Source organism: Archocentrus centrarchus, chromosome 11, assembly GCF_007364275.1.
Source record: "Archocentrus centrarchus isolate MPI-CPG fArcCen1 chromosome 11, fArcCen1, whole genome shotgun sequence".
In the NCBI taxonomy this organism is placed as follows: domain Eukaryota; kingdom Metazoa; phylum Chordata; class Actinopteri; order Cichliformes; family Cichlidae; genus Archocentrus; species Archocentrus centrarchus.
The window spans coordinates 10,864,832-10,877,034 of NC_044356.1; the positions used below are offsets into that span (position 1 = coordinate 10,864,832).

The 12,203-nt window shown below is 39.4% G+C and overlaps 1 protein-coding gene across 1 annotated transcript in view; it reads left to right on the forward strand.

The window, feature by feature from the left end:
• The first annotated feature begins 1,104 nt into the window (after nucleotides 1–1,104).
• crybg2 (crystallin beta-gamma domain containing 2) overlaps nucleotides 1,105–12,203 on the forward strand; it is a 37,479-nt gene continuing 26,380 nt past the window's right edge. The window contains exons 1-3 of the mRNA XM_030741186.1: nucleotides 1,105–1,304; nucleotides 8,712–8,817; nucleotides 11,974–12,129. Coding sequence (XP_030597046.1) covers nucleotides 1,105–1,304; nucleotides 8,712–8,817; nucleotides 11,974–12,129 — 462 coding nt within the window. The remainder of the gene's footprint in view (nucleotides 1,305–8,711; nucleotides 8,818–11,973; nucleotides 12,130–12,203) is intronic.

Sequence of the window (12,203 nt, forward strand, 5' to 3'; positions counted from 1 at the left end):
CAATAAAGGCTGTTTCTTCTTCTTCTTCTTTACCTGCAGCTGATCAACAAAAACCTAAAATCCCAGCACAGTGTGACCCCGGAGGTATCACCCCTCCCAATACGAACTAGATCATGTGAGTCTTATCTGACTCATCTACTCTCTCACTGGCCTCTGCCATGATGGAGACAGTGTGTGTGTTAGCACTCCCAATGAAGCACAGGGTTGCTGCATGTCTCATTAAACAAATGAAGACACGATCAGAAGGAAAATGAAGGCTTCTTTTTTTTTTTTTCACTTTTTCACTGATCCCTACTTTAAAGAGCTAAATGAGCTATAACCTATAATGGCGCAGGTAACGAGGAAGAAGCAGAGATAAATAAGTTTGTTCCTCGTTTGCTCCTTATTTTACTGACAGTACATCAGCCACTTCCTTGTCTTAACGCGTAACAAACTTGACCTGCTCTCTGATTCGTCCGAGCAATCTCGTGACGCCATCTAGAGGCAGAGGAGGCTAAACGCGTGTGAACGCAGGAGCAGCATCCGATGATCAGGCTGCAATAAGCACAGGCCACACGGTGTCGTCCTGGATCCGTTGAGCTTGCACACAGACGCACAACGAAGAGCTACTTTGTAGCAATTGCTGAAGAATTCTTTGCACAGATGCACATCATCAGAAGTGCAAGAAATACAAAGATAGATAGATAGATAGATAGATAGATAGATAGATAGATAGATAGATAGATAGATAGATAGATAGATAGATAGATAGATAGATAGATAGATAGAATTTTTGTATCACTGTGGGCATTAATTGCACATGACACCCACGACAATAAAGCAAATTCCAATAATTTTCGCTACCACTGCAAAATACGTTTACAACAGCCGTGGATCACCTGCAGTGAGCGCCGCTGTTTGTCTGGGATGGGTGTTCCGTAGGGGCGTGTTCGCCACGCCTGAGCTCTGCGTGCTACACACAAAATGAGGCAGTAGGAGCACCAGCTGTCAGCTGTCAGTAAGTCTTTTCTGGCCCTCAACCGTTTTCATCAGCTTTGAATGCTCAGCGAGGACGCAGACCCGACTCATTCGGCCCTCTGACGTTCCCCCCGAGCAGGCTTAGAGATGGCGAAGAAGAGTTCAACCAAAAAGTCTGTTAAAAGTTTGTTCTCCAAAAGCGAAGCCAACTTGGGCGAATCCGTGGAGAAGGATGTGCAGAAAAGAGAAGGAGAGAAGAAGAAGTTTAAGCTGTTCAAATTCAAGACAAAGTCGAAGAACGGCTCTGCCTCTGAGAAGTCAGCTAATGAGAGCCAGCAGGTACTCAGGTATGCTTGCCAAATGTCGTGATGTTGACTCAGTGGCCTTTTCTCATGCGTGCATTTGTTATATGCTTGAAGGAGTAATATGAAACAGCTCCTGATGCTTTAAAGCTGCAGACAGACTCCAGTTTTCACTCAGTAGCTTGTGGCTGCAGTTTTCAGTGGTTTGCTGAAAGAAACGTTCCTAATTAAGCGACACTCACTGCTGTGAATCAGCAGGGATATCTCATAGGAACTGTCAACTTCCATAACCTTTTGAATAAAGTAATATACTTGAATACAACCATACAGCCACAAAGAACGTTTGCTGGATATAACACTCTTCCAGTGGAAAAACTAAGTACATACTTGACAAGCTGGTCCTCCCCTTCTTTAGCACAAACCTGCATTTTGCATAACTGTCCACTGTTTTCTGATATGGCATGCTGAAAATCGATATCACGCTTGCATGCAAAAATCTTTCAGTTCCAAAATGTTTTAGGGTTTCCTGTATGTATCGTTGGGTTGAAACCCCCCCCCCCCCCCACAACTATTCAAATATGGCGTTTGACCAGGCCTTTCCACAACCCTCCATTTCTACTTTTTGAGCTGATGTGCTGTTGAAAAAATCACCCTGATATTTAACTTCAACTTTCAGATAGATGGTGTTGTATTATCACGATTTGATATGATGCAAATTTCAAAATTGGGCAAGATGCTCAATCTGAAAGGCGTCCAGTGTCAACCTAGAGTTTTCTGTTGTTCTTTGTGGCTTGCAATGACCTTTCTGCTCAGGCCCATTTTGTGCAATCTGCTCATAAATTATACCCATGTGTAAGAGCCCGACAGTTTGAAGGGCCTCCATGGGATTTTCCGGTTTTTAAGGGGGCCGCAGCACTCTTGACTTTGGGAACCCCTGATCTAGGCTTTGTAGATTGCAATTTTACCTCGAGGTCTGAGGTGTTCCAGTAATAAGTGGCAGGTAGGAGAATAAAACACATGGATGGATGGATACAGAACCCTTTACAAATTCATTCTTAATGCACACAGCACGGTCACTTCACTGCTTTGGTCACAAACGTTTGCAACGCAAGCCATGCTGCAAAGCCTTAAGGATGCAGCAGCCGTGGGTGTGCATATAGACACAGGTGGGGTGGAGGTTAAGCTACTAATCACAGGCCAGGACAATATAATCATATTGTTCATGTGTCTGTAGTCAGTGACAGCTTGTGTTTGCACAGAGAGAATAATAAACAGTGAGCTGACACTGTGAGGGCTGCCTCTGCACAGGGCCGTTACGCAAGGATAAAATTTTAAACAGTGCATAAAGGCCATGCATCATTCATAAATAATAATTAATAAATCATGGCAGAGGTGTGTGTGTGTGTGTGTGTGTGTGTGTGTGTATAAAAGCAGAATGAAACAAATAATGGGGTCAGTCTTGGTAGCCTTTTATCCACTGATGGCCTATAAAAGGGACATCTCAAAATTATTTTTTTAACTAGTAATTATAGGATTCCATTAGTGTTTTGCAGTGAATGAATGCATTTTCAATTGTTGACACTGTGGATGGACAACCAAGAGAGAACTGTATCCAGATGTAGACTAAATCTGTTTGTTGCTTGTGCTGAGGATTTAATTTTAATCCATGTCCTGGATTTTAATCTGTCCAGCCTCGAGGATTTCAGTGTCTTAAGAAATACATCTTTAAGTTATAGTTTGTTTTGACTCCATCTCTCTGCAGTTCAAGGGTGAGGTCAAAGTCATGCCAGATGATATTGGAAACCTTGCCAACAGAGTATGAAGTTACAGGAAGGAAATTTGGCATTCCTTTTTCAGAAAAGCCAAACACACCCACACTTTGGATTTGTTGGGCTCTTAGGTGGTTTTGTGGATTAGCAGAAGTTCTGCAGACAAACCTGCCACTCCGCATGCCTTTCACACTGTCATGAAACTACTAATCAATTAGACGCTGCACACAAGCTACACCATTGTGCTTGGTAACATTTTTTTTTTGTCCCCAGCTGCAGGTCAGATGTCTCAACACAGGGGTGTTGAAGACAGTCATTAAGCTGAGTTCATAATAAGTCACTGTATCGTTGAACCTGTTGTGTGTGTTTCGGAAAAGTAAGCCAGTTATAACCGGGGCAGAGCCAGCCCGAGGCATAGGCGACATATGCGGCTGCACAGGGCCCCCTGACCACCAAGCTCGCCCACATTTGTCATGAAACTTTTTTGGTTTCTTTTAATTTTTTACAAATGCCAATGTCCTAAAAGAAAGAAGAGACTATTCTAACTGTCCAGATTTGTACACTTGTAACAACACTAATTTACTGAGTAGGCTACACTCTAATATTTCTGTCTTAGACTGATGCTAAAAATCTAATTCATGCATTTATTACTTCTAGGCTGGACTACTGCAATTTGTTATTATCAGGCTGTCCTAAAAGCTCCCTGAAATCCTTCAGCTGATCCAAAATGCTGCAGCTAGAGTACTGACAGGGACTAGAAAGAGAGCATATTTCTCACATATTGGCTTCTTTTCATTGGTTCATAGTACTGTATCACCTGAATAGAGCAGTTTGCTCTCAGACTGCTGGCTTACTTGTGGTTCCTAGGATACTTAAGAGTAGAATGGGAGGCAGAGCCTTCAGCTTTCAGGCCCCTCTTCTGTGGAACCAGCTCCCAGCTTGGATTCAGGAGACAGACACCCTCTCTATTTTTAAGATTAGGATGACTGTTGGGTTTTCTCTGTAATTATTGTGGGGTCTTTACCTTACAGTATATAAAGTGCCTTGAGGCGACTGTTTGTTGTGAGTTGGCACTGTATAAATAAAATGGAATTGAATTGAAAAGGCTGAAACAGTAATACATCCTAAAAAAAAAAAAAATTAATAATGAACTTTAACCCTCCTGCATTAATAACGATCAAGTTCAGAGGACAATGAAATGGTATGAAGGGGGCCCCAAATACAATCTTGCTTAGGGCCCCTTCAAGGCTTGGGCCGATCTGAACAGGGGTTACGTAAACTCAAAATGTGTTGAGTTAAAGAAAATACACGGTTATGTTTTGTTCCATTCATTCACATAAAGAAGGGCTGAAATTAATTGTGTAATTATTGTATGCTCTTTACAATATAAAGCACCTTGAGCCAACTGTTTGTTGTGATTTGTCGCTACGTAAATAAAATTGAATTGAGCAGTGGATCGGTGAAGTCTGAGGAGGCTTTGTCCTTAAAACAAGGGATGTGTTCCAAGCAGTGGATTGCTACACACTGCTGTTGAAATGATTCAGGGGCATTGATTCCACCTGACAAAGACCTCACTGTTAAAGTAATCTTTGATTATCTGTTATTCAGTGGAGGGTTAATCTTGTTTTCTTACACTATATTTAATAATTCAGTGACATCATTTTGAATCTGACATAATCCTTTGCTGCGTTTTGTGTACTTTTTCATAAAGACCGAGCTGATCTGGAATACAGTTAGGAGCAGTTTTTGACAGCTGTTATTGCAGGGATGTGTTTTCATAACACTGCACTTATGTCTTTAGCGGTACACCTGCCACATGTGTAATTCTTTTATTTTTAAAGTGGGGTGATTCCCTGCAGAGAATAAAGGAAGCAGCATCATAAAGCCTTTTATTGTGTTTGTATCTAACATGAAGAAAGAACGTGATTGTGATGCATGGTGTATCGCTGTGTATTCTGAAAACATACACTTGTTAAACATTAACTTTTAATACACCTCTTTCAGGTAACATCTGTATTCCCACAGGTGCTACCTGTGCCATGGTCTTTTTTTTTGCTGACTGTAAAATGGTAGCATTATCTATATACTGTGTTTGACTTTTGACTGCCTTAGGTGCTCGTTATGCATGTCTTGAATTTCAGTATGCATTAATTCATGTATTCATTCACCCAGTGTTTTCTCACCGCTGAGTGGATTTAATAAGAGGACTCCCCGTTCACACAGAACATTAGAATAAAGTTTCACACAGTCAAGTCTACATGACAACACATGCTTCCAAAAGCAGTTTTTGCACAGTAAAGAGGATCCAACTTTGGTAGTAAAAACCCAGTCATCAAAATAACATGTTGGCATTGTACATAATCATTAGGTCATGTGGCCAAAGGACCGATAATCTTATACCATGTCAATGTCTACGACTCACAAAAATCACTACTCCTCCTGTAGTACTGGGCAGACTTCAGTGAAGCTCGAACACAATGATGACCTGATGGGTCTTCATCCAAACTGTGCGCAATGTCAACATCTCACTTTTAATTTGATGTGTAATAACCTGTCAGTTGTGATGGATTGTGAGCTGGATGAGCTCCTACGTCATCGATGTTCTGGTTGTACAAAATACATTTCTTATCAGTGTTTTGGCATATGTGAAGTCTTTTTTTTTTTTTTTTTTTTTTTTTTTAAACTGCTCTATATGTTACTTTTAAGGGAACAGAATTATGTCCTTCCTCATGGGGACCGAGCTGGAATGATTTCTAGGGTTGAAGATTGTGTTCAGAATTAATGAGAGTAAAGTTGTGAATACAGGTGTGCCCATCCCAGAATATCTAATCTGGCCAAAACTGCATCCCATTGTTCCACATGCTTGAAACATGTAGCCAGATGGTTATGAAAAATATAATTGGTTACTGTAGATCAAGCCCTCATTTTCTTCTCTCAAAAGTGACACAAGACCAACAAGTATCTAGTACTGGAAGTTTTTGTTTTTGAAATGAAGAAGAAGAAGAAGAAACAGCCTTTATTGTCCCACAGAGGGGAAATTTGGGTGTAACAGCAGCCGCAGTTATTATAAATATAAATAAAGATATAATAATTCACACTATTAAGAAAAGAATATATATAAAATCAACAAACAATATTAACCTTAATACTACTAATAATAATAATAACACTATATACAATGTACATGATGTGCCTGTGTGTTGAACCTTAACAGGCCGGACTATTTACAGTATATTATATATTATCCTACATTGTGTAGGTTATTGTGGTTTTTGTTGGGAGCAGTGATGGTTATAAAGTCTTACAGCTGCTGGGAGGAAGGATCTGCGGTAACGCTCCTTTGTGCATGTAGGATGCAGCAGTCTGTCACTGAAGGAGCTCTCCAGCTCAGCAACAGTTTCATGCATGGGATGGGAGACCTTGTCCATCAGTGATGTTATTTTGGTTAGAGTCCTTCTGTCTCCCACCACTTGCACTGAGTCGAGAGGACATCCTAGGACAGAGCTGGCTTTCCTGATGAGCTTGTCTATCCTCTTCCTCTCAGCTGTAGACAAGCTGCTGCTCCAACATACTGCTGCATAGAAGATGGCTGATGCCACCACAGAGTCATAGAAGGTCTTCAGGAATGTCCCCTGCACTCCAAAAGACCTCAGCCTTCTCAGCAGGTAGAGTCTGCTCTGACCCTTCCTGTACAGCGCATCAGTGTTGTGAGTCCAGTCCAGTTTATTGTTTAGGTGAACACCCAGGTACTTATAAGAGTCCACTATCTCAATGTCCACTCCCTGGATGTTCACCGGTGTCCGTGTGGTGGGTCTGCGCCTGCGGAAATCCACCACCAGCTCCTTGGTTTTAGCGGCGTTGATCAGGAGGTGGTTCCGCAGGCACCAGTCCACAAAGTCCTGAGTCCACTGTCTGTACTCTGAGTCATCCTCACCTGTGATGAGGCCAACTATGGCAGAGTCGTCAGAGAACTTCTGCAGATGGCAGCGTGGGGAGTTGATGGAGAAGTCTGCAGTGTAAAGAGTGAAGAGGAACGGTGCCAGCACAGTTCCCTGTGGGGCCCCCGTACTGCAGACCAGCCTGTCAGAGACACAGCCCTGTGTCCTCACGTACTGTGGGCGGTCAGTGAGGTAGTCCAGTATCCACTCGGAGATGTGGTGGTCCACTCCTGACAGTTCCAGCTTGTCTCTCAGAAGTCCTGGCTGGATGGTGTTAAAAATGTTAAAATCATTCAAAATTATTCTATTTTTTTTTTTTTTTTTTTAAATATTAAAACGCATCATGGGTTTGTAATATGAGTAATGAAACAGGATTTTAGAGTAGTGGGTTAAAAAAGACTTCAGAAAGTGTTAAACGATTCCTTTTAAAGTTGCAACTATTTCTGTACAGAAGGCACTTTGAACTTAAGGAAGACCTTTATGAAATTCTTTTTCACGAGTATCAGGTGTTGTGTTTTCACACAGTGAAAGGCTTTGCCTGTCTTGGCATGTAAACACCATTCACCTGGGGCCAAAGATGCAACTCATCCTCTTATCTTAGGAAATCTGTTGTACCAGAAACGGCTTATTTGTCTCAGCCACTGCAGTAGTTAATTACTTGACTGATTCTTGGGTTGCCGGGGGGGGGGGACAAAACCTTTTGAGTCTGTCAGTATTAATTCAGTTCAGTTCGATTTTATTTATATAGCCCCAAATCACAACAAACAGTCGCCTCAAGGTGCTTTATATTATAAGGTAAAGACCATGCAATAAATGTAGAGAGAACCCAACAAAAGACTTGCTGTGTACAAGAGATTAGAGATGATTAATAATAACTAATGATTAAATGCATAAATGTATAAACACATTATTAGTATTGGGTTCTATTATTAAAGCTACCATAAAAGACCCTAAGCAGTTGTCACCTATACGAGTACAGAAATGTGAATATTTGTGTGTGTGTGTGTGTGTGTGTGTACATTGTGAATAGTTTCTGAACACAGTGATCTATAAATTTTGACAGCTACTCATGTTTGCTTGTCATTTGGCCTTTTTAGTCCAGCATCCGGTCGTGTAAAAGCGGAAACATTCTGTGCATAAAGAGGCCTTTGTAACGCTTGTTTAATGAAGTGACAGCTTGTGATTATTGATGGAGCCGCTCTGTTGACTTTGAAGCCTCTGTAGCGGTACAGAAATGAGTGGCGTTGCTGATGGCTGAACAAAGCCAGCACCTGTCGCTCCACTTTAAAACTGGTTGATAAGTTCAAATACAAATAGTTCTTTAGTTACTTACAATGATAGCTTAATGATACTTTTTTTTTTTTGATAGGACACAGATGATGTGCACAAAGCTACACTAATGGCCTAATTTGCCTTTGTTCTTAACATAGAACTCTGTTCTAAGAAGTGCCAACTCACTTTCTGTAAAGCCGGTTCTGTTCAGCATTCCAGTAACAGTGATTCACAGTTTTCTTTTGTTAAGCAACATATTTTTCCTTTTTTTTTTTTTTTCCTTTTTAAATTGTACCCTTTGTAATATGTGATGTTGCACAAACCTCATTGTGTTCTACAATATTACATTAAAAAATGCTACTCTGCATGTAGTACAAATACTGTGAGCGGGGTCAGTTAATTAATGGATTCAATCTGTAGCAATTTTTACATATTTCTGCACCCATTCCCATTTTTCACTTTGTGGTCCTCAGTGCTCTTGAGTCCAGTAACACTGCAGAGGACGGAGAGCCCAGAGCTGTCAACAATGACCCGGGCAAGAAGCATTCTTCTGTCTATGCCACCGCACCGAGGGTAAAGGTCAGTAAAGAAGTTGTAAGTGGTGAGCTCTTTTCACGTGCAGTTATTGAAAAATCCTGTTAACCTCCCATTTTTTTTCAGATAGCAAGCAAACTATAAGCCCCAAAGACTGTGTGCCACGTCAGTCTTTAACATGTTACATTACATAAATATAATATTTTAGTCAACAATTTAAAAAAAAAAAGTTATTGGCAAACAGGTAATCGGACCCTTTTTTTTTTTTTTTTTTTTTTTTTTTTTTTTTTTTAAACTAATGGTAAACCATACCGACCATATGGGAAAGCAAACAAACAGAAACACTATTTACTAATAAATGTCACAGCTTTGTTTGGGGTCAGAACATCTTTCTTTAAAGTCTTACATATTTAATTTGTAATCTCTAGTCTCATAATTAAAAATTAAGCAATAATTATATTTAAATTTACAATAGAGAAACAATAGACACTAATAAAGTGTCTTTGTGAGGAGTGGTGACATTAAAAAGTAGAGCCCAGCTGATACTGAATTTTCAAAGCAGTCAGGCTGTATTGAAAACAATTATTCCAAACTTTACTCTCATTAAACTCTAATCAAGTTCATGTCAGTTTATTTTTCTCTCTCTTCTATTTGAGCGTGACCCAGATCTGTCCATACTATAAGCTGGAGATTTTTTTTCCATGTCATAGTTCTCCCTAAACCTGAAATGTTGTGTCTGTAAATCAAGCAGGTCGATGTTTGACAACCACCATAAACTGCAGTTGTTTCAAACTTGGCAACCAAAAGCTCATGGCTGATTGCCCAGCTGGTAAAGAGTTTTAAAAGTCACCGCTCTGCCGTGCCCTAAACTGATCACTGTAATGGAAAGTGTTACCAGTTTCCTCAAAAGATGTTATCTGCAGCTCATTTGTTTGCTGCAATAGCTCTTTTTTTTCTTTTCTTTTTTTTTTTTTTTTTTTAAATAATTTATTGCCATAAATAAGGAAACGGAACTAACATCCACAAGATTGTAACCTGATTTAAAGTAAGAAAAAAAAGAGAAAAATTTCCATAATTTTTATGAGGGTAAAAACGGGACGTTCCCATGAAACGTGACGCAATTCACTGCAACTAAAATGTCGAGTGCATTATTTGGCTCTGTTTAAGCAACATTCTCAGTTTCATTTTTTTCTGACATGCAAGTAACACAAAATTATATTTTTCATTCTTTGACACACATTTGTGAGTAAAATCCAGTTGTTGGTGTATTAAGTCTTTTGTCTCTCAGATTTTAGGACACATCTAAGATTTTTTTTCTCTAAGCAGTTAGAGATCAGGAACTTGTCTCAACAACAATATTCTTGGGGTTTTATTGTATTTTACTTTTTATATATTTTTTCTTAAACATGCATAATGTTACCATATGAGCCACTCTTCAATGCTGGTCCTATTCCAGTTGTGTTTCACTGCATAACTCCGGGTCTTTTTTTACAGACTCTCAAAATAACTCAAATATGCAGTGTGCAATTCAGTGCAGTCTTTACATTATTTAGTAGTAGTAGTAGTATTTGATCAATTCTTAAAAATCACCTGAGTTGTCCCTACAAAAACACTCCATTTATAACCTGATCCCAGTATAGGACTACTCACTGAATGGCAGAAGGAAAGCAGGTGAAATTTACCACCAGAAGAGGGTGCTAGAAAGCAGCATTGTGGTGAAGCTATGATCTGGTGGCAGCGTACAGAAGCATTACTGCTGGACTGGAACATTTATAAGGGGGTAACTTTTGTTGTGCTTTGGTGCCTTATAAATAAAATTGAATTTATAAATACCGATGATGACGATAAAGGTTACGAAACATGAATGCACTTCATTATTAGATGAATCTATTAAAGGCCCTCATGTACTCAAGAGCAGAGAGTGACAACATTTTGTTAATGCAGTGACAGGATTGTTTTAAAAAAAAAAACAGCTCAGCTCACTGGAATGCTGCCTAACGAGTAAATAACTTCTTGGATGAATTAGAAAAAAAAAATGAGGTTCTTTTTCACTTTCCCCACCAGGTGGTACATTATATGCCAGAAACTCCCAAAGATTGAGATGGACTATAAATGTAGCATGTTGGGAACTTGGACATGGGTTCTTACTTAAGTCACTTCTCAAGGAAGCTGCCTGTTCTTTATATACCATGTGGTGTTTGATCATTATTAGATTAAAATAAAAATTTAGATTCACACTGATTTAAATCACAAAGAAAGTTATGGTCTCTGGTAGCTATAAATATTTGTGTGTGTGTGTGTGTGTGTGTGTTTTATCTCTCTTTCCTTGTAAATTATTTGATTGTGTTTTATGTGCTTGGAAGATACATCCACATGTTGACGTGAAGTATTTTGCTGATAACATAATTTACTTTAGATACCAGACTTCACATCTAATACAGAAGGAACCACTGCAGGCTCAACTGAAAGTTTTTAATCTCTGTGTAGATGTTGTATTTGCTTCTCATACTTTTCAGAATAGCCCTCACAGAAGGAAAAATGCTCGCAGGCACACCCAGTTAGAAATCTGACTGATGGCAGGCAGTCGTGTCTTCCATTTAACTTTCTCACTGATGCTCAACAAAACACAATCACCAGAATAGCATCACCACTATCTTTTCAATCAGTGTTTGCCTTGACAAGCTCAAAGAATAGCTTTATATAATGCTGATGCCCATATTCCGAAACTTTTGTCCTGATATGTCACTTAACGTAATTTGGTGACAGGCTTTTTTCCCACTTAGGTCTGTTAACCGTGGTATTTTAGTCAGCCATGCTGTTGCTGCAGATTCAGCAAATCATGTTCTACTAGCCTCTCATTGCTTTTAGGGTGGAGCAGCTTTTAGGAATGAAGTTAGGGTGTCAGCTCATTTGTTTTGTTTACAATCACAACTGAGCAACATCCTCATTCTTACCATTGAAATACACAGTGGGGTGGTTTCTAATTAACATGTAGCAAGTGATTATAATGAAATGTTTGCCATGCACTATGTTTGAAAGGTTGTATTTGTGAGCAATGGTACCTTAACAGTTTCTTTTATGGTTCTTAATAAAAATGCAGATATTGTAGTTGCAGCCTGTTTATTTTAACTATTTTGAAATTCTCTTTCCTTTTGAATTAAACGTTTTACTCTCTGTCCTTTACTTTTTTTTCTCTCTCAGGCCAAAGAGTTAAGCTACTCAGAGATGGACCTCCGTAAACCTAAAAGGTTTGCTAGCTTTACATTCGGTCTTAGAAAGAAGAAGAAGAGAGGTGAAGAGAACATCTCAAAGAGCACCTTTGGGCTTCCTACCCAAGACATTGAAGAGCAGGAAGAGGTAACAGTGAATCAACAGTTTAAAAAAACAAACAAAAAAAAACTGTTTGTTAAAATCACCTAAAATCTTTTTAT